Below are 27,786 nucleotides of genomic sequence, written 5' to 3'. Positions count from 1 at the left end.
CAATGGGATTAAATGATTTCGACTCTAGATTCTTATCAGTTTTAATTCTTAATCAATTCAATTTCAAGATTTCAAACTCTAATATATTGTATGAATAATGCCGAAGTGACCTCGGGCTAGAATTTTATATTGCCCTTCCTAACATGAAAGTGAATGAGAATCATAGATGCTTTTTATTGAGATACGAGTGAAAAAGCATCTATGATTTCAATCTACTTTCACATCAAGAAGTATTGTATGAGGTTCCAGCTTGAGGTAATGACTCATATTGTATTGGTTCATTCTAATGGGTACCCACTAGTGTAAACCACCCTTAGAAAAAGTTTAAAATTTTTTTTTCCTCAATTTTTCAACGTTGGTCTAAGAAACTTCGTAAAATTAGCCGAATTGAGCCGCGAGCAGCGAGCCGTGAGCCAATTGCCATAAATTGTCGGCGGTCTTGAGAAAGCAAAAGCTTCTCTCGAGTTTTGATTCTTTTTAGTCTTTAAACACGAAATAAGAACTTAAATAAAAATCACACAAAAAAAATAAAAATAATATCTGGCATTTCTCCTCCTATCTTTGAAGTCCAAACAAATACTCTCTCTCAGTCTCTCGGTCTCTCCCTCTCAATCTTTATTCTCTCCAACAAATTACATGCATTCAAGTTGAAGATCTCTCTCTGATAATTCCACAAGTATCAGTAGGTGAGGACTCTGGGTTTCACTTTAATAGCTAACTCAAAAAATCTTAAATCTTAATAGATTAAAAGATTGAACAAATTTTCCCGATTTTACCAGTATCTGCAAGTTTCTGAGACATTTATGATTTTATTCTCAGTTACGAGTGATCTTTTTTTTTTTTTTCAGTGAGTGTTTCTTTGAGATTGATTTACTGAATTAGTTCTTTGATTTCCTTACATTCAATCTTGAAAGTTGTACAATATTTTTTTTTCCCGAGATTCACTTTATTTTCTTTGAATTCCGTCTCATTTGTTAGTTTTTGTATAATTTAGGTGAAATTTTCAATCTTTTGTTGTAGAGCAGTCGATCTGGTGATTTTTCTGTAAATTTGTTGGAATTCTGTTGAATCTATTTCGAGATTGCTTCGTTTTGGTTCCCTTATGAGAAATCCGATTTAGGTTTCATGATCTGTTTATGTTCGTCGTTAAATAACTTTATTCTTTGAAGATTACTTAAAAATGATGGTCTGTAGTCTCTAGAATGCCTCATTCAGCTCAGATCTGAGTTCTCGATTCAAATGTTTCGCCTTTTTTTTCCCTTTTTTAGTAGTAAAATCATTCTCTTTATTTGGTTTTAATCTCTACCTTTGCATGCCTGGTTTGTAATTTTCCGATCCACTGTGATTGTTTGACAGGGGACTTTCTTCTTTTGATGGTTAATTCAAAGTAGATCTGGAGAGAAGCACATATCTGGATCAAAGTCTATTTGTAGTTATCGAACAGGCGTAAAGCTGGCGGCGACAATCGCATCGAGGTTTTCTATTAGCAATGGCGGCAGCCATGGTGCTACTGATCTGGTAATTTTTCCAGTCTGTTTCTTTTTCTTCTATCAATTGCTCATCATTGTCTGAATATCGAAAGTGGAATCTTTTTTGTAAGTAAGGAGTGAGATTTGTTGTATCCCAATGTACCTTTTTGTACTGCAATTGAATATAAATTTGGAGATGCAGTCCTCCATTGTCCCTCATTGGTTTTGGTTTTTGGATGGGAATGGTCTTTTGTTGCTAGTTTAGACTTTAGCTTGAAGTGCTATAGAGCTTTTAGTGTGGGTTCTGCTAATGGATCTGCTGGTTTCTTTATTTGATTGACAACTCATTTTAGAAATGTTTGAATGACATTAACATGGTAAAAAAATGGTGTTTTTCACCTGAATTCTGAGAGACCAATAGACATATGGTTTCATACACTTGTAACTCTTTCTGTTTAGAGTCCTGATAATATGACTGGCCAGGTGGCATACTCGATCGACTCCCTGACGTGGACAACCTTGGAAACCGTAGATATACACGTCTTGGGATACACAGTTCCCTCGGCATACACTTTTTAATGGGGAAGTGCAATCATGTATCCCGAGGCGTATAGATCTACAGTTCCCAAACTTGTCACGTCAGAGAGTCGGTTGAGTATGCCACATGGCAAGTCATATTATCACGACTCTTCTGTTTAAGTATCTATGAAAATCCTTCCAAAAGTCTCATAGATCCTAATATCCATATCTTGTAAATAAAGCGAGAATGTTTACTTTAACAAAAACATAAAGATAAAAAATGTAGAAAATTACATACTTTTACTGATTAGAAATGGCAGAGCCAGACTAATAAACATTGATGATCTGAGAGTTTAAGATGCATTTTGTTCATTTCAAGTGCGAAAATGATTTAAGATCTCTTGGGACAGATCCAGTAAATAAAAATTTCTTGGATAAGAATCTTTTTATAATCTCTTCTTATTGATCTTTTTCAATGGACTAGATATTTATCTCTTTAAGTTTAATGCATTATCTCATGATCCTTTCATGTAAGATTAATAAAGACCAGGAATTGGATCCAACTCAAATGGTTTTTATTTCAAATCAGAATTCCTGGTTCCATATGCCTCCATTTTATGTTGTATATATATATATTTTAGTATATAACTACAAATATTACTGGGTTAACAACTTTCTAAGTTTAAACGATTATTTGTTTCTTCTTTACTGATTTTTTTAAGCCTTTCAATGAGGTTGGTGTGTAGTGTTTTTTTTGTTTTAGTGTAGTTACTATGCTGAAATAATAGCATAATAGGATTCATTTGCAACCCACAATGTTTGGGACAAGTTGCATATGCAAATATATTTAGATAGTTCATAGTAGGGTAGGACTGTTCAGTTACCACTGTTTAAGGTTGACAAGTTAGCTTGGTCTCAAATAAATTCCCCTGCTTCTATTTTTAATGGTTGCTCTATTCTTTTATTTAATCACAGGAAAGAAAGGTGGGCCCAAAACTTCAAGATTTTGAGCCTCCAACTCCGCACTCAGTTATGAAGATGGGTTTGAGGTCAGTGCAAATTTTCCATATACAGAAAATTTCATCTTTGGATTATTTGGAAATATTTTTGTTTGCAATTTGTATTTGTTGCACTGGAACTTGTAAGAAACACTTCCACTTTCTATCAGTATCACATTTAAAAGCATGTCTTTTGAGATTAAACTTCTATATTGACGTAATTTTTGTTAACCAACCAACTACTCCAAAAGACCGTCTGTTGGAGAATGGGAGAACTATGGATATAAGAGGGTGGTCACGGGGCTATCTAGGGTATGACACACCCGAGAGTGGAGGAAATATACACTCAACACCCCCCTCCCCCATAAAGGTTGAAAGATTTGAACCCATGACCTATACGAACCTAGCACTCTAATACCATGTTATAACCAACCAACTTCTCAAAAAGACTGATCTGTTGGAAAAGGGGAGAACTATGAATATAAGAGGGTCACGAGGCTTAACTGGGATATGACACACCCGAGACTAGAGGAAAATATACACTCAACAAATTTGATCACTGAAATTTACGCAGTTTATACTATGAAAAGTTCCCATTCCATTGTAAGAGCTAACGACCAAGTGTAATCATCATTAAATATTGTCCAAAATTATTCATGGTAAGTATGAGTTTGATGAGATGGGTTGGGAGAGTTGTGTTGTAAGGTCATCTTGTGGTTGTGGAGTGTGGAAAGGAATTATGAAAGTTCTTCCAGAGTTTGAAAAAAAGAAAGATATCCTTTAAGGTTGTGACTTGTGAAGGTTAACAATATTAGGTTTTGGGAGGGTCAATGGTTGAGACATCTCCACTCTAATCCCAGCACCCAGATTTATATTCTATTTCTAATGAGAAACTATGTCCAATTTGAAGTTTCATCATTCGGGATGGATGATGTCTTTCTTGGGACTTCAATTTTAGGAGGAACTTCAATGATTGGGAACTCGAGCACATTAATAACCTCATTAATTGTTTTTTCATGTGCATTTAGATCCTTTGGAGGATGGATCATGTCTTTCTTGGGACTCCGATTTTAGGAGGAACTTCAATGACTGGGAACTCTATAACATCAATGACCTCATTAATTGTTTTTTCTCATACATTTAGATCCTTTGGAGGAGGATCGTAGGATTTGGGATAAGATTCAAGAAATATTAGTTTTCTGCGAAATCTTTTACTAAGCAATTCTGCCTCCTATATTAGCTTACTTTCTAGCAGTCGTAGACTCACAGTGTGAAGCATTAACGTGTTCTCTAAAGTAGCCTTTTTATTTGGTCATCTGCTTTGAATAACATCTTATTTTGGACCATCTTTATTTCCCGAGGTATTGTTTTCATGATTTATTCTTCTCTTTATAAGGCTAGCGGGAAGGATTTCTTCCACATCCTTATTCATTGTAGTTTTATGGCTATGGTATGGTTGCCCTTCCTTTCTTCCTTCCCCCTTCCCGTTTCATCCATCTTATAATTGTGGCAATCCATGGCTTTCTTATTGAGTGAAAGGATCTTTTGGAGCTCGACTCTTTTTGCGGTTTGTTGGACCATCTAGGGGGAAAGGAATAACTATTTGTATGAGGGAAAAGAGAGCTCTATCTAGGTAGTTATGAAAAGTGCTATGGGGTATCTTTTCTTTTAGTGTAAAGTCTTTAAGGAGTTTAAATATGTTTTATTAGAGGATCTAATGATCAGGTGGGATTGTGATTGTTTTGAGCTTGTTAAGTGGTGCTATTCTTTGGGAAATGTTGTTTTGAGGCTCGTCCTTTTCCGGTTGTAGCAGTTTGTGGTCCCAAGGTATGGACAAAAATCTCCTTTATGTGGGCGGTAGTGTTAGAGAAGGTCCTTACAATAGACAATGTCATCAAGAGAGGAGTTACCTTGGCAAATTTTTGTATCATGTGCAAGACCAACGGGGAATCCCCAAAACATGTGCTCATTCATTGTGAGGTGGCTACGACTATTTGGTTTGATTTTCTACATTTATTTGGAGTTTCAGGATGCCTTCCAAGCTCCATTCACTCCTTGTTTGAGAGTTGGTTGACTTTGGGCTACGGCTTTTTGGATTTTAAAAGAAAGTTGTGGAGCATCACTCTGTTTACCATATGTCGGGGCATTTGGAAGGAAATAAATTCTAGAATTTTCGATGACAAGGACAGCTAAGTACAAAAGGTTGTTTCTTCCATCCTAGGTTTGATATTCTTTTGGTAATCTTCTTTGACGACTTACTGGGGAGATGGGAGTGGGTTTGTAGCATTTCTGTGTAACCACCAGTTTTTTCCTTGGTTTTGTCACATTGGCTTGGTCATCTTGACCAAGTTTCTCTTCTTAATAAAATCTTTACTAATATAAAAAAAAATGGTGTTATATGAAAAAAATCATCAAATATCACCTCATCATTTTCATGATCATTCGAGGCCACACATTATTATTTTTCAGTATCAAGTAAACAGTTTTTTTTTTTGAGGATCAAGTTAAAACTATGAGATTTAGTTTGCAACACTTACTACCTGATCGTAACTGCAACATTTGGATCTTACTTGGGTTTACTTGCAGGGAGCGGGGGAGTATGGAGGATCCAGATGGAACATTAGCGAGTGTTGCCCAATGCATTGAGCAATTGCGCCGGGGTTCCTCAACTATACAAGAGAAGGAGAGCTTATTGAAGCAGTTGATGGACCTAATTGGTACACGTGACACTGCTTTCAGTGCCGTCGGATCTCATTCTCAAGCTGTTCCAACACTCGTATCTCTTCTCAGATCAGGATCCCTTGGAGTGAAGATGCAGGCCGCTACAGTTTTGGGCTCTCTCTGTAAGGAGGAAGAACTACGGGTAAAAGTATTGCTCGGGGGTTGCATTCCACCGTTGCTTGGCCTTCTTAGGTCCACCTCAGCAGAAGGACAAATTGCAGCGGCAAAGGCTATCTATGCTGTTTCTCAAGGTGGGGCTAGGGACCATGTTGGATCAAAGATCTTCTCAACTGAAGGAGTCGTACCCGTGCTTTGGGCACAGCTAGAAAATGGAATTAAGACTGAAAACTTGGTTGATAACCTATTAACTGGAGCTTTGAGAAACCTGTCCAGCAGTACTGAGAGATTTTGGTCTACAACAATAGAAGCAGGAGGAGTGGATATACTTGTAAAGTTGCTCACAACTGGATTGTCAAGTACTCAAGCAAATGTTTGCTTTCTTCTTGCATGTATGATGATGGAGGATACATCTGTTTGTTCTAGGGTTTTATCTGCAAAAGCTACTAAGCAACTTCTGAAGCTATTGGGACCTAATAATGAAGTCTCAGTAAGGGCTGAAGCCGCCGGTGCTCTTAAATCTCTTTCTTCTCAGTGCAAGGAAGCAAGGCAAGAAATAGCTAGTTCTCAAGGGATACCTGCTTTGATTAATGCTACAATAGCTCCATCGAAAGAATTCATGCAAGGTGAGCATGCTCAAGCATTGCAAGAGAATGCTATGTGTGCTTTGGCGAATATCTCTGGTGGTTTGTCAAATGTCATCTCAAGCCTTGGTGAAAGCCTTGACTCGTGCAATTCTCCTGCACAGACTGCTGACACGCTCGGGGCTTTAGCTTCGGCTCTTATGATATATGATGCTAAAGCGGAATCTATTAGAGCTTCCGATCCCCCTATTATTGAGCAGATATTGATTCAGCAGTTTCAACCTCGGGTACCATTTCTTGTGCAGGAACGTACCATAGAAGCTTTAGCTAGTTTGTATGGGAATGCTATCCTGTCAAAGAAGCTTGCAAATTCTGAAGCGAAACATCTCCTTGTTGGTTTGATCACAATGGCAACCGGTGAAGTTCAGGATGAGCTGATAAGATCCCTTCTCATACTTTGCAAAAATGAAGGAAGTTTATGGCGTGCACTTCAAGGTCGTGAAGGGGTTCAGCTGTTAATATCTCTGCTTGGGTTGTCATCGGAGCAACAACAGGAATGTGCAGTCTCATTGCTTTGCCTTCTATCAAATGAGAACGATGAGAGTAAATGGGCAATCACTGCTGCTGGAGGTATACCCCCACTTGTTCAAATTCTAGAGACGGGGTCTGCAAAAGCTAAGGAGGATTCTGCAACAATCCTCGGAAACCTTTGTAACCATAGTGAAGATATACGAGCGTGTGTTGAAAGTGCTGATGCTGTCCCTGCCTTATTGTGGTTACTGAAGAATGGAAGCCAGAATGGGAAAGAGATTGCAGCAAAGACGTTGAACCATCTTATCCATAAATCGGATACGGGGACAATCAGCCAACTTACTTCCTTATTAACCAGCGATTTACCCGAATCAAAAATATATGTTCTGGATGCACTGAAAAGTTTGCTTTCTGTGGCACCCATAAAAGATATATTGCATGAAGGGAGTGCTGCGAATGATGCAATTGAGACGATGATTAAAATTCTGAGTTCTACAAGGGAAGAAACTCAAGCTAAATCTGCAGCTGTTCTAGCTGGACTCTTCGATCTTCGGAAGGACCTTCGTGAAAGTAACATTGCTGTTGAGACTCTTTGCTCTGCCTTGAAGCTTCTAAATGCGGATTCAGAAAAGATCTTGATGGAATCCTCACACTGCGTTGCTGCTATTTTCCTTTCAATTAAAAAAAACCAGAATGTGGCTGCCATTGGTAGAGATGCATTGGCTCCATTAATTGTTCTTGCTAACTCTTCAGTTCTTGAAGTCGCCGAACAGGCAACACGGGCTTTGGCCAATCTTCTTCTCGATAATGAGGTCTCGAAAGAAGCATTTCCCGAAGAAGTTATTTTGCCTGTTACAAGGGTTCTGCGTGAGGGGACTGTTGATGGAAGAACTCATGCCGCAGCAGCGATTGCTCGCCTTCTTCAATGTCGCACAATTGATTATGCACTTTCTGATACTGTGAACCGTGCTGGAACGATTCTACAATTAGTTTCTCTGTTAGAATCTGTTAGTGTTGAATCTGCTGCCACATCAGAAGTACTTGATGCACTTTCTTTGTTATCCAGGTCAAAAGGAACAAGTGGGCACACCAAACCTGCATGGGCAGTCCTGGTTGAATTCCCCCACACCATAGCCCCAATAGTTTCATGTATAGCTGATGCAACACCCCTTTTGCAGGATAAAGCTATTGAAATTTTGTCAAGGCTTTGCCGAGATCAGCCTGTTGTCTTGGGAGACACAATTGCTAGCAGCTTTGGGTGTATTTCATCAATTGCAAGAAGGGTGATCAGTTCCAAAAATACCAAAATAAAAATTGGTGGAACTGCACTTCTGATTTGTGCTGCAAAGGTGCATCACCAAAGAGTGATAGAAGCTCTGAATGAATCTAATTCATGCACTTATCTCATTCAATCTCTTGTTGAAATGCTCAGTTTGGTCAAAGGTGGTAGTGAAAACAAGGATGACATAAGCATTTGCAGGCATGCTAAAGAACAAACTAGAAATGGTGAAATTGAAAATGTTACAGCAGTTATTTCCGGTGATGATGTCGTTCTATGGCTACTTTCTGTTCTTGCTTGCCATGATCACAAAAGTAAAATTGCCATTATGGAAGCTGGAGCGGTTGAAGTTCTCACTGAAAAGATCTCTCAAAGTTCGTTGTATTCTGCTCAGGTATTTCACATGAACGTTTTGTGTCAGTTGTTTTTTTTAACCTCTTCTCTCTACATTTGCTACTCTTCTATTCCAGACATGATTTTAAATCTCGTCCGAGTCGGAGATGACTCGCCTGAGTCGTCTCGGTATCGTTCAACAATGGCACGAATTCACATGGCGTCTCAAACTTCACATCATCTCACAAGATAAACGAGATGATTTGGATGATATTTTGAAAATCTTGGACGAGTCAATAAAACTTGGACAAGTCAACCAGGATTTTGTATATTTTAATTGACATAATTAAGTTCTTTCAAAATTAAAATATTTATTATATAAATAAAACATTTATGACTAAACATCTTCTAATCTACCTTATTTTATTAAAAAATTATAATTATTTTCATTTAAATATATATGAATATATCATTTTAAACCGAGTTAAATGACTTATATTGTCCGAGATGAGTTGACTCGCCTGAGACAACTCGGTCTCCTCCATGGACTAGATGAGACATCAAACCGAGTTTTGAAACCATTATTCCAGGGTGGTAGGTACTCATGATGCATTAATGCTTCCAACATTCTTGAAACTTCTATTCACTCCTGTTATAAATTCTGCAGAGTGATTCTAGTGAAGATAGCAGTGTGTGGGTTTGTGCTTTACTGCTTGCAATTTTGTTTCAAGACCGAGATATCATTCGAGCACATGCAACCATGCGATCTGTTCCCGTTCTTGCAAATTTGTTGAAATTGGATGAGTCTGCAGACAGATATTTTGCAGCACAAGCACTGGCCAGCTTAGTCTGTAATGGAAGCAGAGGGACTCTCCTCACTGTAGCAAATTCAGGGGCAGCAGTTGGGCTTATTTCTATACTTGGCTGTGCTGATGTTGATATATATGATCTTTTGGAACTATCAGAGGAGTTTTATTTGGTTCGCAATCCGGAGCAAGTCGCATTGGAGAGATTGTTTAGAGTTGATGACATAAGGTTTGGTGCTACTTCTCGAAAAGCAATACCTGTCCTTGTTGATCTTCTCAAACCAATTCCAGATCGACCTGGGGCACCCTTTCTCGCACTTGGTCTTCTGACTCAGCTTGCGAAAGATAGTCCTGCAAACAAGATTGTAATGGTAGAATCAGGAGCTTTAGAGGCACTTACAAAGTATCTTTCACTTGGACCTCAGGATGCAACAGAAGAAGCGGCAACCGAATTGTTGGGTATTCTATTTGGTAGTGCTGAAATACGGAGACATGAGTCTGCATTTGGTTCTGTCAATCAACTTGTAGCAGTCTTACGTCTTGGTGGAAGAGGGGCTAGGTATAGTGCCGCTAAAGCATTAGAGAGCCTATTTTCCTCGGACTATATCAGGAACGCGGAGACTGCCAGACAAGCTGTTCAACCCTTGGTCGAAATTCTTAACACTGGCTTGGAAAGGGAGCAGCATGCTGCCATTGGTGCTTTGGTTAGGTTACTATGTGAAAGTCCATCGAGAGCCCTTGCTGTAGCAGACGTTGAAATGAATGCAGTCGATGTTCTTTGTAGGATCCTTTCATCGAATTGTTCAATGGAGCTGAAAGGAGATGCCGCTGAGTTGTGTTGTGTCCTTTTTGGAAATACAAGAATTCGGTCTACAATGGCTGCAGCGCGCTGTGTCGAGCCTCTCGTGTCTCTCCTGGTATCTGAGTTTAGTCCCGCTCACCATTCCGTGGTTCGTGCACTTGACAAATTATTGGATGACGAACAGTTGGCGGAATTAGTTGCCGCACATGGTGCAGTCATTCCTCTTGTTGGTCTTCTGTTTGGTAGGAATTACTTAATACATGAAGCTATTGCAAGAGCTTTAGTGAAGTTGGGGAAAGACAGACCTGCTTGTAAGATGGAAATGGTGAAAGCTGGAATCATTGAGAGCATGCTTGATATCCTTCATGAGGCACCTGATTTTCTCTGTGCTGTATTCGCAGAACTTCTTCGGATATTGACCAACAATACTAGCATCGCAAAGGGTCCATCTGCAGCTAAAGTAGTTGAGCCCCTTTTTCTGTTGTTAGCAAGACCTGAGTTTGGTCCTGATGGGCAACATAGTGCTTTACAGGTTCTTGTTAATATTCTGGAGCATCCCCAATGTCGTGCTGACTATAGCCTGACCTCTCACCAAGCTATTGAACCACTTATTCCTTTACTAGATTCTCCAATTTCTGCAGTGCAACAATTGGCCGCTGAACTTCTTTCACATCTACTGTTGGAAGAACAACTTCAGAAAGACTCGATAATACAGCAAGCAATTAGTCCTCTGATACGAGTTTTAGGTTCCGGTACACAGATTTTGCAACAGAGAGCTATAAAAGCTATTGTTAGTATTTCGGTAACTTGGCCAAATGAAATTGCAAAAGAGGGTGGTGTCAATGAGCTCTCGAAAGTTATATTGCAAGCTGATCCTCCATTGCCTCATGCCTTGTGGGAATCTGCTGCTTCTGCTTTAGCTAGTATTCTGCAGTTTAGTTCTGAATATTATCTGGAGGTACCAGTGGCGGTGTTGGTTAGGTTGCTTCGTTCTGGCACAGAGAGTACAGTTATTGGTGCATTAAATGCTCTACTTGTGTTAGAGAGCGATGACTCGACCAGCGCTGAAGCTATGACCGAAAGTGGTGCCATAGAAGCACTTTTGGAGCTTCTTAGGTGTCATCAGTGTGAGGAAACTGCAGCAAGACTACTAGAAGTGTTGCTAAACAATGTGAAGATAAGAGAAACTAAAGCTGCCAAATCTGCAATTTCTCCGCTTTCTCAGTACCTTTTGGATCCTCAAACCCAAGCTCAGCAGGCAAGGTTGCTGGCAACACTAGCTCTTGGTGATCTATTTCAGAATGAGGGACTTGCACGAACGACAGACGCTGTTTCAGCTTGTCGAGCTCTGGTTAATCTGCTTGAAGACCAACCTACTGAAGAAATGAAAGTAGTGGCTATATGTGCATTGCAAAACCTAGTAATGTACAGCAGATCTAATAAAAGAGCTGTTGCAGAAGCAGGTGGTGTTCAGGTTGTATTGGACCTCATCAGTACAAGTGAAAATGATACATCAGCTCAGGCGGCCATGTTTATTAAACTTCTCTTCTCTAACCATACTATTCAAGAGTACGCTTCTAGTGAAACAGTGAGAGCTATTACTGGTACGTTCTTATTCTTATGCAATGTGGTCCTATATATCTTACTTCTATAGAAGTGAAGGATGTCTGTTAGCGGTTAGATGCAATTATGTACTTTTGTTGATCGGTAATGCTCTCCTTTTATAAACATCTCTAAGATGTAAAGAAAGACCTGTAATTTCCCATTGAAGCTCCAATTATGTCTTATTCTAGCATATGGATTACTATATTTAATAAAGAACACTAGCAAAGGAGGCCCAAATAACAGGGAAAGAAGGCCCAAATTACACAGCAATATTACAAACCTAATCCCACTTCCCTACAAAATCTTCAAAGAAAAACCCTTTAGATTCCTGAAAAACTTTGCTCCAGAGAAATATAGAACCCAAAGTTGAAAAGGTAAGTTCTAGCACCGAGGTTTCTCTCCCCAAAAAAGTCCTTAGGTCTCTCTTCTTCCGAATCCCCCAACACAGAGCAAAGGGGTAATGCTCCATAATTTCCTCTTGAACGTCAAGAAGGCCATCCTCATAGCTAGCCAGCACTCCACCCAACCATGGAATGAACTCAATGGGCACCAACGACACCAAAGAGGAATGAGTAGTGGGTCCATATTTCTCTAGCCAATGTGCAATGAATCAAAAAATGATCCACCACCATCTGCCTTGCATAAGCTACAGAAGTTTACCAAGACGATGCCCCTCTTTCATTACACCAACTTCGCACCGGACTTACTTCTTTTGCAAGTCCAACGGAGAATCAGTGAATCATATCATGTTGCACTGTCGTCTTACCTCGTTTATTTAGTCCCATTTCTTAGCCCTTTAACAAACTCAGTTGGGTGGATCCTAGTTCAGTTTTGTATCTCTTCCAATGTTGGAATCAATATCTGTTTTCTGGCAGGAAGAAAATTCTGTAGTCTTCTCCCCTTTGTAGTGTTCTGGGGAATTTGGTTGGAGAGGAAAAGAGTGGTCTTCCAAGGAGTGGAATCATCGTCTCAGGAGCTTCTAATTAGTATTTTAGGGTTGATGTTATTTAAGTGTAAGCTTTTTTCAGAATTCAAAGGAGTTTTCTTTGAAGAGTTTGTCTTTAGGTGGGATTCCTTGTGTTCGTTTTTGTTTTTGGTCTTTGTTGTTAGGTCGGTCATCTTGACTGCCTTTTGAATATACCTTTTTCATTGAATAAATTTATACTTGTCAAAAATTTTTTTCCCCCCCAAAGTAGCCACCCTAAGAAAGAAAGCTACTCTAGGTTGGGACCCCAAACCTTCACTTCCAGAAACCTGCTTCTTGAACCTCAACAATTGTGAAATAAAAGGACTTATTGAGAACAACCCATTTCTACCATGGCAATACTTTTTTAAGATGCATGCATTAACTGAACGAGAACTTTCAAGTTTCAACAATGATAGCTTGAATTCTAATATTTTAGAGTACCATTCCAATGGTCATTGGTTAATGCTGAGTATCACTAGAATACATGGATGCCAACTTTCATGAATCCAACCAATTATTCTCTTCCTTTAGCTTAGTGATGTCATTGGTCCATCTCAATTTGCTAGATATCCACCCATTATTTGGTCTGAGACGTCTTTTAGACAATATTATTGTCAATTGTTGCTGATGAATACTAAATTGTGTTTTTTCTCCAATGCAAGTAACTTTTCCCTCTGTCCCATCGGTTTGTCTTGTGTCTTGCAGCTGCTTTTGAAAGGGAGCTATGGGGTAGTGAAAACGTGAACGAGGAGTACCTGAAAGCCCTAAATGCACTCTTTAATAACTTCCCGCGTTTGAGGGCCACTGAGCCAGCTACGCTCTGTATTCCTCATTTGGTCGTGACACTCAAGGGTGGTTCCGAGTCAACTCAAGAAGCTGCCTTGGATTCACTTTTCTTTCTTAGGCAAGCTTGGTCAGCATGCCCAGCCGAAGTCTCCAAGGCTCAGTCAGTTGCTGCTGCAGAGGCAATTCCAGTGCTGCAATTCTTGATCCAGTCTGGTCCACCTCGGTTTCAGGAGAAGGCAGAACTTCTTTTACAATGTTTGCCAGGGACGTTGACGGTAATTATCAAGCGTGGAAACAATTTAAAGCAATCCGTTGGAAACCCTAGTGCGTACTGCAAACTTACACTCGGCAATACTCCACCTAGGCAGACCAAGGTAAGTTGCTGTGACAACCCATTTATGAACTTTTTATTTCTTCTTTTCTCTGCTTTAGCCTTTTAAATCAGAAAACCATACTCACCATAGTCCATGAATGATAGACATTCAAAATTAAAACTAACATCCTGCTTGAAACTGGTTTAACAGTACAAACAAGAAACACCCACCCATCAATTTATTTCATTGCTATGGATTGTATGTGTTAAGATATGCTATAAACTCTATTCTCAGGAGAAAGTTTGTATGTACCCACATGCACTATGGGACCTACTAAACCGGGACATCTCACATGGATGGTTTAATCTTGGTGTGTTTTACAATAATACCATTACCAGCCTGTAATAAAATTAACATAATACATGAAAAAGATGCCACAAATTCCTTCCGAAAATGACAAACACACGCATCCCTAATCAAATTTGCAATAAATTCACAAATTTTTTCTAGTTTTTGTTCTTTGCAATCACATTCGGAAACCCTGTAATGGTTACTCTTCACCTTCTGTTTACTACTTTTGTGCCCCACTTGTTGGAATTTCTCCAACCTACAGCCTTTGAATAGAAATAAATCGAAGAGAATAAACAAGAAGAGAAATCAATCACAACATAAATTCACATGGAAAATCCTTAATGAAGGAAAAACCAAGGATCCTCACGATTTCATTATGCTTGAAAGGCCAAAAAGAATTACCAATTCTTTCTCCAGCAGAAAATGACTATAAATACCCCAAAAAAAATTATGGAATTACCTACCAAAAAGGTACAGAATTGCCCTTCAGGCCAGTGCTGCGCCCCTGAACTGCAGGAGCTGTGGCTTAATTAACAGTACATCCTTGTAGATCAGTACCATCAGGCTTCCCAAAATATACCATCACTCGCTCTCCCTGAACACAATTCTGTCGGACATATTTTGAACTCTCCCTTACAGAATAAAAAGACAAAGTGTTGATGTGGGCAGTGTGGACTCTTACTGCTGTTCCCTTCCTCTGAAAATTGACTGTAGCTGCCTTCTAATGGGATAACGGTTTATTAATGGCAGCCTATGTTCATGGTGTCAGTGCCGACTCTCAAGATGAGTCTGTCGTTTTTGGGTCTTCCTTCTGAATTTTTCTTTTTCAGTATTTTTCTTCCTTTGAAGTCTCTATGAGCTAAAATTTGGATTTTCTATTTTATTTTGGCATTTGAAAACCTCAGTAGTTTTTCAAACTTGTCTTATCAACTTTAAATGTCAAATGTTCTTAGGAAACATATGTATTTACACATGACTTGTTCATCAAATCTCAGGTTGTGTCAACTGGACCTACTCCAGAGTGGGATGAGGTGTTTGCATGGGCATTTGATAGTCCTCCTAAAGGCCAGAAGATTCACATCTCCTGCAAGAATAAGAGCAAATTTGGGAAGGTAAATCATCTATACATAAACACCAGGAGACAGATTCATGCCATCTTATTCTCCACTTCAATTTTATCAGAAACTAACCCAAATATCATTTCATTCAACAACAGAGCTCATTTGGAAAAGTAACTATCCAGATTGACCGGGTTGTAATGCTCGGTTCTGTTGCTGGGGAGTACACTCTATTGCCTGAAAGCAAAAGTGGACCCTCTCGGAATCTGGAAATCGAATTCCACTGGTCCAACAATAAATAAAAATTCCGATCGAGGTATAGCTAATATCTATATGTCAGTTGTTTTAATCTTACCATTTGGAGAGAAATTGAAAATAGAAAATATTTTGTATAGTCTGCAGCAGGAGAGCTTTGTCTTGTTAGATTTCTCCTTGTATCTGTAAAACATGGTTTGTTGTGTCTTTAATTCTGGTTTTTCTTTTTTTATTTTTTTGTTTGTAATCTTCTTCTGTCTCTGTGGGGATAAAAGTCCACAGTGAGAAAATGTAACTTTCTTTGTATTATGTTATTTATTTAGTGTGCCTATTCAGAGGAAAATGTTGAAAAGGATTTTTGTTTTCTTCTTCTTTGTTTTGAATACATTTCCATGGAAGGGGATCAAATAAAATAACATCATCTCATTCCAGGTTCTTTTGCCCTCACTTTTTTCAAGTGCGTTTATTTCTAATATTTTTCTTCCTAGTCTTTCCACTCACCCATCTCAATATTCTCATCTTTGTTGTGCTCAATTTATTTATATTATGTTTCTTGATCACCTTACATTAAGTTACATGAAGTATAGCCGATCTTGTTTGTCTTATATATAATTTGATTGATATGATTTTGTCACATAAAACTCCTTAAGTGGACCTCCACTTTAACCATTCAACTCTAACTTATATGCAACATCTTCTTCAATCTCTCCATCCGTATAATATAATTTGAGATTTGAAAAATGATCTCTTTGGGGTATTTTTAGATCATCAATTTTTGCTAGATCATATTTTTTAAACCTTTCTAATACATATATAAATAACTATAAGATTTTATTTGAAACAAAATCTATCCATCTGTAAACAGAGTACTTGAAGATAAGGAAAACAAATGTAATTAACCCAGAAAGCTGGCACCCAAAACCCAGCTAAAAAAACTATACAATCTTTCGGAAACTAACATCATAGTAACAGCAACAGCAACAGCAAGTGAGGAATAGAAGGGAAGAGAGAGAGAGAGAGAGAGAGAGAGAGAGAAGGGGGGGGGGGGGGTAGCTTGTACTTCCTTCACTATCTGAACTACTTTGGGGGATGCAAGCGAAAGGTCATCTTGTCAGAGTGGCGCTCTGGCTCCCTAGGATTATCGTACTTTGGTGAGCTTGTCCAAGAGAAGTTTGCATCATCTTTCTTCTCGCTGTCTTTTGATGCCTTTTGTTCTTGTCTATTAGGACTCCTACTATTATTTGGAGTGCAGAAGGTGAATTCTTCCGAAGGCTGCTCAGTTCTACAAGAATTTCTATCTCTTGATTCATTTGATGCCGAATACAAATGTGTAGGTACCTGATTGTTGTTGTTCAATGACTGTAGAGACTTTTTCTTAGGCTTCTCAGGCGAAAGTGGTTGCAACTCAGCTCCACCATGCTTTCTTTCATGTTCATAAATTGAACTTGAATGGAAAGGTCGAACACCATTAGTGCCATCCTCCTCGATCTTCTTAGGCGACATGGTCCTATTATCATTCCATTCATTTGATGTTGAATAAGAAGGTGTAGCTACCTGAGTGTTTCTCTTTGATGGCTCCGAAGATTTCTTCTTTGACTTCTCAGGCGATGACGTAGGCAATTCAGTTCCACCATGGCCATGCTTTCTTTCATATTCATAGATTGAACTTGAAGGTAAAGGTCGACTACCAAGAGTTAGAGTTCCGTCCTCTTTCGTTTTCTTAGGTGACATGATCTTGCTATCTTGCGATACATTAGTATTGCTCTTCGATGACTCCGAAGACTTCTTTGGCTTCTCAGATGAAAGTGGAAGCAACTCATCAGTTCCACCATGCTTTCTTTCACCATGAGAGTCGTACTTGGATGACTCTGGAGACAACTTCTTTGTAGGCACAGTGGGCGAAAGAGGCGACTCAATTCCACCATGCTTAGTTTCATCTTCATAATTTGAATTCAAAGGGAAAGATCCAACTCCATGACTGTTGTCCTCTTTGGTCTTCTTAGACTTGTGATCGTTGGGATGTTCTACATTCTGAGTGTTGTCCTCCTTTATTGGTGGTAGGGGATTTAACTTCCCAATGGGCGGGGGGTGTGGTCTATGACGAGTTTCCCTTACAATCTCTTTCGTCATCACTTCTTTCTTTCTGGGGATACACATGTCTTCCCTTCTCTCTTGGGGTGGTTTAAGTTTTTAGCTCAAACACGTATTTATACTTAAAATGAAAATCCATGACACTAACGAAATCAGATCCTGTACTTGGGGAGCTTGGTTGCTACCAAACTCTAGCTCTTGTTTACTTGCCTAGTGGCACATAATTTTTAGGTTTACTAATGTTATGGACATGCAAATTAAAACATAAAAAAAAGAGAGAAATAATAAAATATTTTTGGAGAGGTTAGGATAACTCATAGATACTTGTTCTTCCTTTAATTTAAATTCTTAAACCCTTATTTATAAGCTCATTTCTTAAAAATTAGATTAGAAAGTAAATCAATTATATATTCAGTCAAATCTTTTAGAATCTTAATAAAATAAAAATCATATCCTAATTATTATATAGAGTATTACTTATTATTAATTTTATTTTAACTACTATGTAGGGATATTTTTTGCATCTGTTTTTTTTTTTTTAAATTATATTTATTTATTTATTCAATATATTTCTAATAAAATTAGCTAAAAACAGTTTGGTTTTATGTAAACACTAATGATGAGCCTAATGACCATGGGTTGGTTCCAATCCAAAGATTAAAACGCTATAAATCAACACCTTTTGATTTTTTTATGTTAAATCAACTTAACTTCATATTACAATAATCATGAAGATGTTGTTTGTGGTGCGCGAATCAGAGCTTACTGCCTTACCCAAATCCATGGAAATGGCGTGGAAACTAAGGCTAAGAGAGAACCTTATTCCTTTTTATCATACTAAGAATATTAAATTAGGAGTACTATATTAGGCATGTGGCCTGACTTTTTGCATGAAAGGACAGCGAAGATTGGTGTTATTCCTTTGTTCTTGATGATTCAATGGTTCAACAGCCATACCATATTATCGTCATCATCGACCCCACAGTTACATCATCATTGATTCCAACTCCATGAAATTTTCTCTTTGGGTCTAGCTTGCAAACTTATTGCAATATTTTCTTCGTCTTAGAGACCGTTGAACTGTTAAATAACAATAAATTATGAGATAACCTACCGAAAATGTAAGACGTGTAAAATTTTACTTAAGTTGTTTGTTAAAGAAAAACACTTTCCATAAGTAGAAAAATTATGTGACCACATCTCCATATGGCATCTAAAAGGATGAAAGGATGTCACAGTGAACTAGATCACAAAATTTTAAGAACATTAAAAAGAAAATATATTTTATCGACAACGACAATGAACGAGAGGAGATATTGTTTGAATTAGGATGATAGGAAACCAATTAGAAAATCATCAATCATTTTCCAGAAGAGGATGTAGTAAGTGGTTCATCTAGATTTCATTTTCCACGGGTGACCAAATTCTTCAGATCACACGAAGGCGAAAGACAGTTCAGGACAGACATCGAGGTAATTTGTAAACCCATTGCTAGTTGAAATTTTTCGGGAACTTGTAAAGCTTTTACCATAGTTCCTCACGAATCATGTTTATTGAGTGTATTTTTCATTGTATTAGTGTTTTTAGTATTGATGAATGAGACTGTTGTTCGGATTAATCAATTATTCTGTGGGTTCAGATAATTCAAATCAGTTCGGGAAAGTTTCTTAAAAAAAAGAAAATTCGGAAAAATTTTACATGTTACAGAAATGATGTTTATGGATCTCTTCCAAAACCCATCATCTTGAAGTTGGGGGGGAGGGGGGGTGGGGGCAGCTCCAACTTGTGTAGGCAACTGATCCAATGCGAACAATAACTCGAAAATAACCAAAATCTGTCTGTAATTCTGGAGTTGTAAACAAATCATATCACCAACTTCAAAAACTCATTCCATTCGGTGTCGATCTGCATGGTATTTCATGCAGGCTTGGGCATCTTGCAAGTGCGCCTTAAGAAATCGTAAAATTCTATCACGGTCTCGTAAGGTTAAGTCCCCTGAATGCACACTAGTGGAACCTAGAAGATATGTTTCTACCCGTGGTGGGGGTCAACTGTGCAAGGCTGGAACGGAGACATTTTAATGGATGAGTGATAGGAAGTATTGTACCACCATTTAGCCCATGGAAGCCACTTGATCCATTGAAAAGGTTGTGCACATGCAAAAAATCAAAGGTAAGCCTCCAAAGAACGATTAACCACCTCTGTTTGACCATCCGTTTGTGCGTGGCAAGTTGAACTTTGACACAAGAAGGTCCCTTGCAATTCAAAGTAATCCTCCCAAAATTGGCTAATGAAAATTGGGTCCTAATCATTCATAATGGAGTGCGACATACCGTACAGATGTGCAATGTCACAGACAAAAATTTCAGCCCCACTTAATGCCGAATAAGGATGGGAAAGAACTCTAAAATGAACAAATTTTGAGAATAGGTCCACGAAAACCATAATAGATGTCTTGCAAAAGGAATGAGACAATCCATCAATAAAATCCATAAATATATCAGTCCATACCTCATCCAGAATTGGTAAGGGTTAAAGAAGTCCTGGAGGAGATAACATTTCGAGCTTATTATGTTGACATGTGTCACATTCTGCAACGAATATTTTAGTGGTGCGTTTGAGACCTTTCCAATAAAAATTGCGGCACACGTGTTTGTAAGTCCGCAAGTTACTGGAATGACCACCAATTAGAGAAAAATGGAACTCCAACAAGATTTTTGAGGACCAAGAAGATGTATGTGAGTGAAAGCGCTTCGATCCACGGGTGAGGATCCAATTTTTTGGGAGTCGCCACCTAGTTTTATGGTCTAAGAACCAAAGATGACTCTAAGTAGATAAAAAATACAAAACTACGAAGAAGTTATAGGTACGGGGATTAAGTTACAAGATTGGAATGTGTTGGGTATTAATCTCGTCCGGCGAAAGCCGATCTCTATTATTCTCAAATATGTATATTGCAAAAACGACTTAAATTTATAAATAAAGATAAGAAAAATTATCTTTTTTACTTAGGTGATTGCCACAATCGGTTCCCTAAAAAACTGGTGATAAGCGTTCCTCTTGCAAATTTTCTTGATTTGTATTCACTTCTAGATCTACTCCCGAACTTCGAGATGAGACTATTTTCTTCTAGATCTGAATGTTTTTTTGGATTTTTGGGTGTTGGTGTTTTTTTAGGATTTGTAAGTGTTTTTAGGTTTTAAAGTGACTATTTCCTAGGATTTTTTATTTTGATCGATAAGTAGGGGCTCCCCACCCAATTTATTAAAAAGAGGCTAAAGCCTTGGAAACTCGCTAAAAATAGCGAAACCTGCGAGATAGTCACTTTCAAACCTACAAATTTGTTATGGTTCACGTTTTGGTAATTCAAATGAACATTGAGCCGGAATGGTAATTCATCAAAGAAAAGAATATAACAAATATCTTACAATATTTGAGGGAGCTAGCAACCTTAATTACCTTTTGCTCACACCTTACCGATAAACCTTGCATTTGAGGGAGTTCCAACTGTTACAAAGGCCTCTCAGTTGTCTAGAAGAATTTTCTGCATTTTGATTCATTTGCTGTTGAATATTGTTCTTCAGTGGTTCCGGAGATTCTTACTCTTTCGGCAATGTAGAATTGGGATCTCTTTGCACATGAGATCTTCTATATGCCTGATCACTTGGTTGTTCAGTTTCATGGGCAGTGTTGTTCTTCTTTTTTGTAGAATTCAATGGCTTTTTTGATTCTTGTGAAGGCGGCTGGGTTGCAGGCAAATTGTTGTTAGTCTCAATTGTTTGTTCAGTACTTTCCCAGGTGGTGCTATTCATCAGGTTATATGAAGGCTCTTTATTAGAAACTGATTCTTCGGAACACAAATTGGTTGTATGACAACTTATATTGTTCTCAATTGGTCGTGCAGGTTCCAGAGGGGTGGTGGTGGTGGTGGTCTTTGGGGAATCCTGTGGCTTTTTCTCTTGGGGACTCTGTAGCTCGGTTTCACTCTCGTTCGGTGCTTGAATCGGTTGTTTAGTCTCCGGGGAATACGGTGGATTTATGGATTGTTGACGACTGGAGTTGGATTCTAATTGTGAAATCAGCTCAGCTGGCTTTGATGTAATCGGTTGTTGAGCTTCGTTCTTGGGGGGATCCAAAGGCTTTTTTGGACTCTTGGGTGGGTCATCAATCTTCTTCTTTTTGCAAAGGCAACACATGCAATCTTTAATTTTACCACAAATATGCCGAAATTGGGTTGCTACCCAGCTACACATCTTGCTTGCTTGTCAAATGTGAATGATGATTAGCCTAACCACGCATGGGTTCCAAATCTCAAAATTAAATGCTAGAAAAATTATAATCACCAATCATATATATGAGAATGACTTTAATTCTTGTTGTAGTGTTTTGTTTTTGTTTTTTTAAGAAAGAAAAGGAAACTTGATGCCCACACAACTCCCATGGAAATGGCGTGAAGACCACGTACGGCTAAGAGGAGAGAGAGAACCTTCAATAGCTTTCTTAAAGATGGAATTAACATATCACTAGTGCAGTTGTCGGATGAAGGACCCCTCAACATATATTATGCCCGAAATCAAATACTGTTGTCTTCCTCACCTCTTTTCTTAATTCCTCCCCACATTCCAACCAATCCATAGCATCTTTACTTTCTTACTCATCCCATTGTCATCATCATCACTAGTCCCACAATCCACATATATATATGGTTCCTACCGTGAAATCCACTCAATTAAATTTTGGGTGATTTAGACACACCCCTGTCTGTTTAGTGAATATTTGAGATACTTTTTTTTCCTTAGTTCCTGGACTAATAGGCTTCTAATTGGCCATGAGCCAAATGCAAAAGTATTCAAGTTCTAGCTAAAAACCTTTGATTTTTCTTATTCAAACAAGTAATTTTTGAAGTCGTTTGAAAAATTTTACCCATATATTCAACTTTTATAAGATTCTATCGACGTCTACCTTCAAACCTTAACTTTAAGTGAAGATATAATTTTTGAGAAAGTAAAAAAATGATGGAATTTTAATTAAAAAAATCTAATTATATTTTCTACAAAAGATTAAGGCAAGGTTAAAAATGTTGGATTGGAGATAAAATTGAAAATAATTTATCATAGGGGTTGAAGAACTTGAAGATGATCGACTTCGAGAAAAAAAATCAAGATAAAATCTTAATTTCAAGAGTAGATAATGATGAAATTTTAGATACAAAATATAAGATTTTCTACAAAGGTTTAAGACTAGAATGAAAATGAATGATGGAATAGATTTAAAATAATATTTTATAGAAGTTGAAGATGACTCGGTTAGGGCATTTGGTTCATTTTCAGGGACCCTATTAGAGGAGAAGATAGAGGTCAAGAGGTTCATATTATCAGTTGGAGAACTAGAGGGAATCCCAAATATTAACCAAAACATGGAGGGTATCTAAATCACATGTATATTTTTGGGTTTTCTTTTGCGCAGTGTTGTAGGAAGTCACTTAAGCACCTTTGATTATGAACAATGCCAAAGTGTCCGGGGAAGACACTATGACACTGTGCTGACTGTGGAGGTGTACTTAGAACCGTAGTTTCTTTTTAGTTGTATTTCGAGGAAAAACATCTATGGTTTTGAGCACATGTCCATGTCGGCATAGTGTTGAATGCAGTGTCATAGGCAGTCACTCAAGCATTTTTCTTTTGAAAAACTCTTAATAGACTATAGTAGTCAAGCTATAGTCCTAGTCATATGTGTTAGGATCCCTAATTATTAGCATTTCTATTTAGACAGGATGCCTTATTTTATATTATTTATCTATTTCTGTTTAGGTAGGACTTATCTATTTCTGTTAGATACGATTCTTGTTGAAAAGTTGTAGGACTCTCAGGTGCTTTTTAAGCACATAGTGTATGGATGGTAAGGATTATTGAGAAATAAAGATTATTATATGTCCGCAAGTAACTGGAATGACCGTCAATTAGAGAAGAGTGGAGCTCCAATAAGATTTTTGAGCACTAAGAAGATGTATGTGGGTGAAAGCGTCTCGATTTGTGGGTGTGGATCTAATTTTTTAGGAGTTGTCGCCTAGTTTTATGGTTTAGGAATCAAAGATAATTCTAAATAGATAAGAAACACAAAATTACGAAGAGATTATGGGTACGGAGATTAGGTTACGGGATTTGAAGGTGTTAAACACTAATTTCTCAAAGATTTACATTGCAAAAATAACTTAAATCTAGAATAAAGATAAGAAAAATTACATTTTTTACCTGAGTGATTGCCACGATCGATTCCCTCATAAACTAGCGGTGAGCGTTCCCTGTGCGAATCTTCTCAATTTGTATTCACTTCTGCATCTACTCCTAAACTTCAAGATGAGACTTTTTTCTTCTAGATTTGAATGTTTTTTTTTTAAATTTTTGAGTGTTGGTTTATCAGGCAAGTGCAAAAATGGGATGTCTACATTGGGACAACAATCAGACCATGATATTGCAACACACCATCATCATAAGAGTAGTGAAGATCCGTCCGCGTAACTAGCTGGAATTTAGAAATTATTGAAGATAATTTCGAATCATAATGACATTCATTACAAATGTCATCAATAAAAGCAAAGATCAGAGAAGAAATAACCAACATGTGTCCTTCATTCTCTTATCTAGAAAGTGCATCTGCAACAGTATTTTCAGCTCCCTTTCGATAAATAATTTAGTAATCATAATCGAGCAATTTCATAACCCATTTTTGTTGTTCAAGAGAAGACACCGGCTGCTTCAAAAAATATTTTAAACTGGAATGATCGGTAATGATCTTAAAGAAGCCAACAAGTGCACCATGAAACCTTGATGAGCTTGTGAGACCTCTCTATATTCCCCAATGTGATCGATAATAGTTGTTATAGATGAACCATTACCCATCAGCACATATCTCTTTCCTTCAATACTAAATTGCATCGTTAATTTAACAAAGTCCCACGTAATTTCTCCTAAAGATGGGAGCCATTGATCTCACAAGACAATATTGCAGTCACTAATAGGTAAAAGGAAATAATCTGCAGAGAATAAATACTCTTGTTGATTCAACAGATCATTGGAATGTTTACCACGACATTGTAAAAATCCACCATTAGCAATAATAACCCAAAAAGAACCAGTCTCCTGCATTGGGTAGCCACAATGTTTTGCAGGGGAAGGATCAATGAAGTTATGAGTCAACCTTGAATCCACTAAAATAGTGACGACTCAGTTTTTTAAATATCCGGTGATGCTCATAGTTTCCGATACGGGTGGTTTTATGAATAACAAATTTCAGGATCCGAATGTTGTACTGATTTTTCTGACTCATGATTTTCTTCGTCTAAAAACTACTCACCTTCTAAGAGAAGCATTTGTGGTCGTTTCCATCGATGTCCGAGATTGAATAGCTCATCACAATTAAAACCCACACTACGTCATAATTCGTCAAAAACGACTGTCCAAGATAGTCGTTTTTTAAAAACCCGACTGCCCCTACAGTCGTAAATGAAGTCGTTTTAAAAGGAGTGGTTTTTTAACTGCAACAGCCTAAAACAGTCGGAAAAAACGACTGTCTTAGACAGTCGGAAAAAACGACTGCTGTTACAGTAAAATGAGGATATAGCGACGGTCAGTAACCGTCGCTATAGGGTATTTTTAAAAAAAAATAATTTATTTTACACCTACCCCCCTCACATGTTGCTGAATATTGGAGAAACTCCTATATTTTGAAATTGATGACCTAGACCCCAATTAACAACATGAAAAGACCCAAATGCCCCTCGTCTTCAACTTTCATAATACTAACTATTTTTCTAATTACCAATCCAAATTCTAGTCTACAAAGCAATAAATCTAGAAACATTATGCAAATCTAACTACCAATTATGCCATAACTTTCCAGAAGACTGCCCAATTATGCAAATCTAACTACCAATTAAATCACATAAGAGAACCGTCGAATTTGTGGCAATCCGTTTGCCTTTCAAGCTTCAAATTTTCGGCGTAGAAGTTGAATAACTCAAGCATAATACTACAACAAGAAGATTCCCAAACTACTTTCCCAATTATTGGAAGCCAATCCTGGCAAAGTTGGGACAATATGCGTACATAGGAAATTCAACCCATAAGATCAGTCCACGTGGACCAAAGATAAATCAAGAGGATCAGGGTTTGACAAATAGCAAATAGCATAAGTCAAACTCGAGCGGTTTGTGACAACTGATTGAGTTACATGACTCAAGTTCGTGCGACAGAGCACTAAAATAACTGGAGTCAAATTAAATGAGAGGCAAAAATAGCAAGGGATGACCAGGCCGAGTTGACTTGTTTTTTTAATTAACTCAATAATTTACGTCCATTAAAGAACTTTAATCCAATTTCCTCCAAGTTCACAACAACCACATTTTATAATAGCAAATTCATACTATGTTCTTGATAAGTTTAGGTAAACTGTGAGAAAAATGGTAAAATGGTAAAATAGTGAATCAAGATTTGTTATTAACATATTAAGGTTGATGAACTATAAATTAGCCAACCCCTTTCTCGCCTCTCTTTTTGCTCAACAAGAGAGAACCGTCGAATTTGTGGCAATCCGTTTGAAGGTGGGGTAAATGGTTGTGAAGGCCGTTGTAATACAGGTTTAGATGGAGGATGAAGAGCAGTGTAGTCTTGCAAAACTAGAAGTGAGTCCTTCTAATAGAGGGCCAAATCAAATGCTTCGATTAAGGACATAGGTCGAAATATCCGAACCCCCACGCGTATGTCATCCCTAAGACTTGAGATAAAATAACTGATCAGATGATCTTCAGGAAGACCTGTCATACGAATTGCCAAGCATTCGAACTGTGTTTGAAATTCATGAATTGTGTTGGTTTGTTGAAGCTTGGAAAGAGACCCTCCTGGATTGACATATTCACGTGAACCAAAACGTGTTACAATAGCATGCGTGAATTGTGGCCAACTCATGAGTCTAACGGATCGGTTCATCCAATGATACCAAGAGATGGCATCACCTGTGAGATGAACTGAGGCCAAGGAAACCATCTGAGCATTGGTGAGGCCATTCAACTACTGATATTGCTCAGCCCGAAAGACCGATCCTTTTGGATTCTCTCCCTCAAACTTCGGAAAGTCAATCCAAAGAGAACGTCCTTGTATAGCTGACCCACCATGGGCTGCTACCTTTGAAAATTTCTCTGTAGGTTGATCTTGAGGTGGTGGCGCAGTTGAATGAGAGGAAGAAGCGCGCCCATCCATCAATGCTTGCAACAATCAGATTGCCTCTCGGAGTTCATGAATTTCCTCGCCCAACTTGTTAATCCATTGAAGTCGAGGAAGAATGAATTCAACACAATCGCTGACCTCCTTGGCAGCCACCATAGCTTTGATACCATCTGATAAAATCACTGATTATATCCAAGTTCAATTCTCTCGAAGGGGAATCGTTCCTCCAAATAATAATTTTTATTTCTCAATAATCCCAACCGTCCATACATTCTTTGCTTAAAAGAGTCCTACAACTTTTCAACAAGAATCGTATCTAAACAGAAATATATAAATAACATAAAATAAGGCATCCTATCTAAAAAGAAATAAATAACAGAAATCCTAAGAAAGAGGTCTCACGAGCTCGTCAAGGTTTCGTGATGCAGTTGTTGGCTTCTTTAAGATCACTAGATATGTCCTCATTACCACCCTCCATTGAAGATTTACTTAACAAATTTTCTTATGTGTTTACTGAACCCATGGGACTTCCTCCGCAACGTGAACATGACCACTGGATCCCCCTTGTACCAGGGAGTTTACCAACCAATGTTCGACTGCACAACTGCCTGTATTTTTAGAAGAATGAAATTGAACGGTTGGTTCGGTAGATGCTTGAAATCAACATTGTACGGGTTAGTATGAGTCATTATTCTTATCCAGTTTTACTTTTTTTTTTTGTTGCCAACCGAGTGTCCAGGCCAGCTTGCGCGCACCACGACTAATCTCGGGGAGGACTACCACAGCAACCCACCGCCATTTATCCAGTTTTACTTGTATGCAAGAAGGATGGATCATGAAGCACATGCATACATTATCGAGCCCTCAATAAGGTAACCATGAAAGACCGCTCTCTGGGTCATACAATTTACAATTGCTTTAGGCGCACTTGTAAGGGGGCCAAGCGCACATGAAGCATTATGCAGATTGACACCGAACG

General features: G+C 38.1%; 1 protein-coding gene across 1 annotated transcript; it reads left to right on the top strand.

Moving 5' to 3' along the window:
- The first annotated feature begins 509 nt into the window (after positions 1–509).
- On the top strand, positions 510–15,861 carry LOC147409619 (protein CELLULOSE SYNTHASE INTERACTIVE 1-like). The gene is made up of 8 exons (XM_086430734.1): positions 510–686; positions 1,357–1,518; positions 2,964–3,037; positions 5,573–8,612; positions 9,219–11,763; positions 13,437–13,891; positions 15,178–15,294; positions 15,399–15,861. The coding sequence occupies exons 3-8, from the start codon at positions 3,021–3,023 to the stop codon at positions 15,540–15,542; spliced, it is 6,318 nt and encodes a 2,105-aa protein (XP_086286860.1). The 5' UTR covers positions 510–686; positions 1,357–1,518; positions 2,964–3,020; the 3' UTR covers positions 15,543–15,861.
- Positions 15,862–27,786: the final 11,925 nt, after the last annotated feature.

The sequence above is a fragment of the Akebia trifoliata genome, chromosome 2 (assembly GCF_017979445.1).
Source record: "Akebia trifoliata isolate Shusen 1 chromosome 2, ASM1797944v1, whole genome shotgun sequence".
NCBI classification, from domain to species: Eukaryota; Viridiplantae; Streptophyta; class Magnoliopsida; order Ranunculales; family Lardizabalaceae; genus Akebia; species Akebia trifoliata.
This window is presented reverse-complemented; position numbering and strand designations above follow the sequence as displayed.

Excerpts from the sequence above, each read along its gene's own strand:
- LOC147409619 (XM_086430734.1), top strand. Across the intron at positions 13,892-15,177 it reads CTCCACCTAGGCAGACCAAG|GTTGTGTCAACTGGACCTAC; the intron begins GTAAGTTGCTGT and ends ATCAAATCTCAG. Across the intron at positions 15,295-15,398 it reads ATAAGAGCAAATTTGGGAAG|AGCTCATTTGGAAAAGTAAC; the intron begins GTAAATCATCTA and ends ATTCAACAACAG.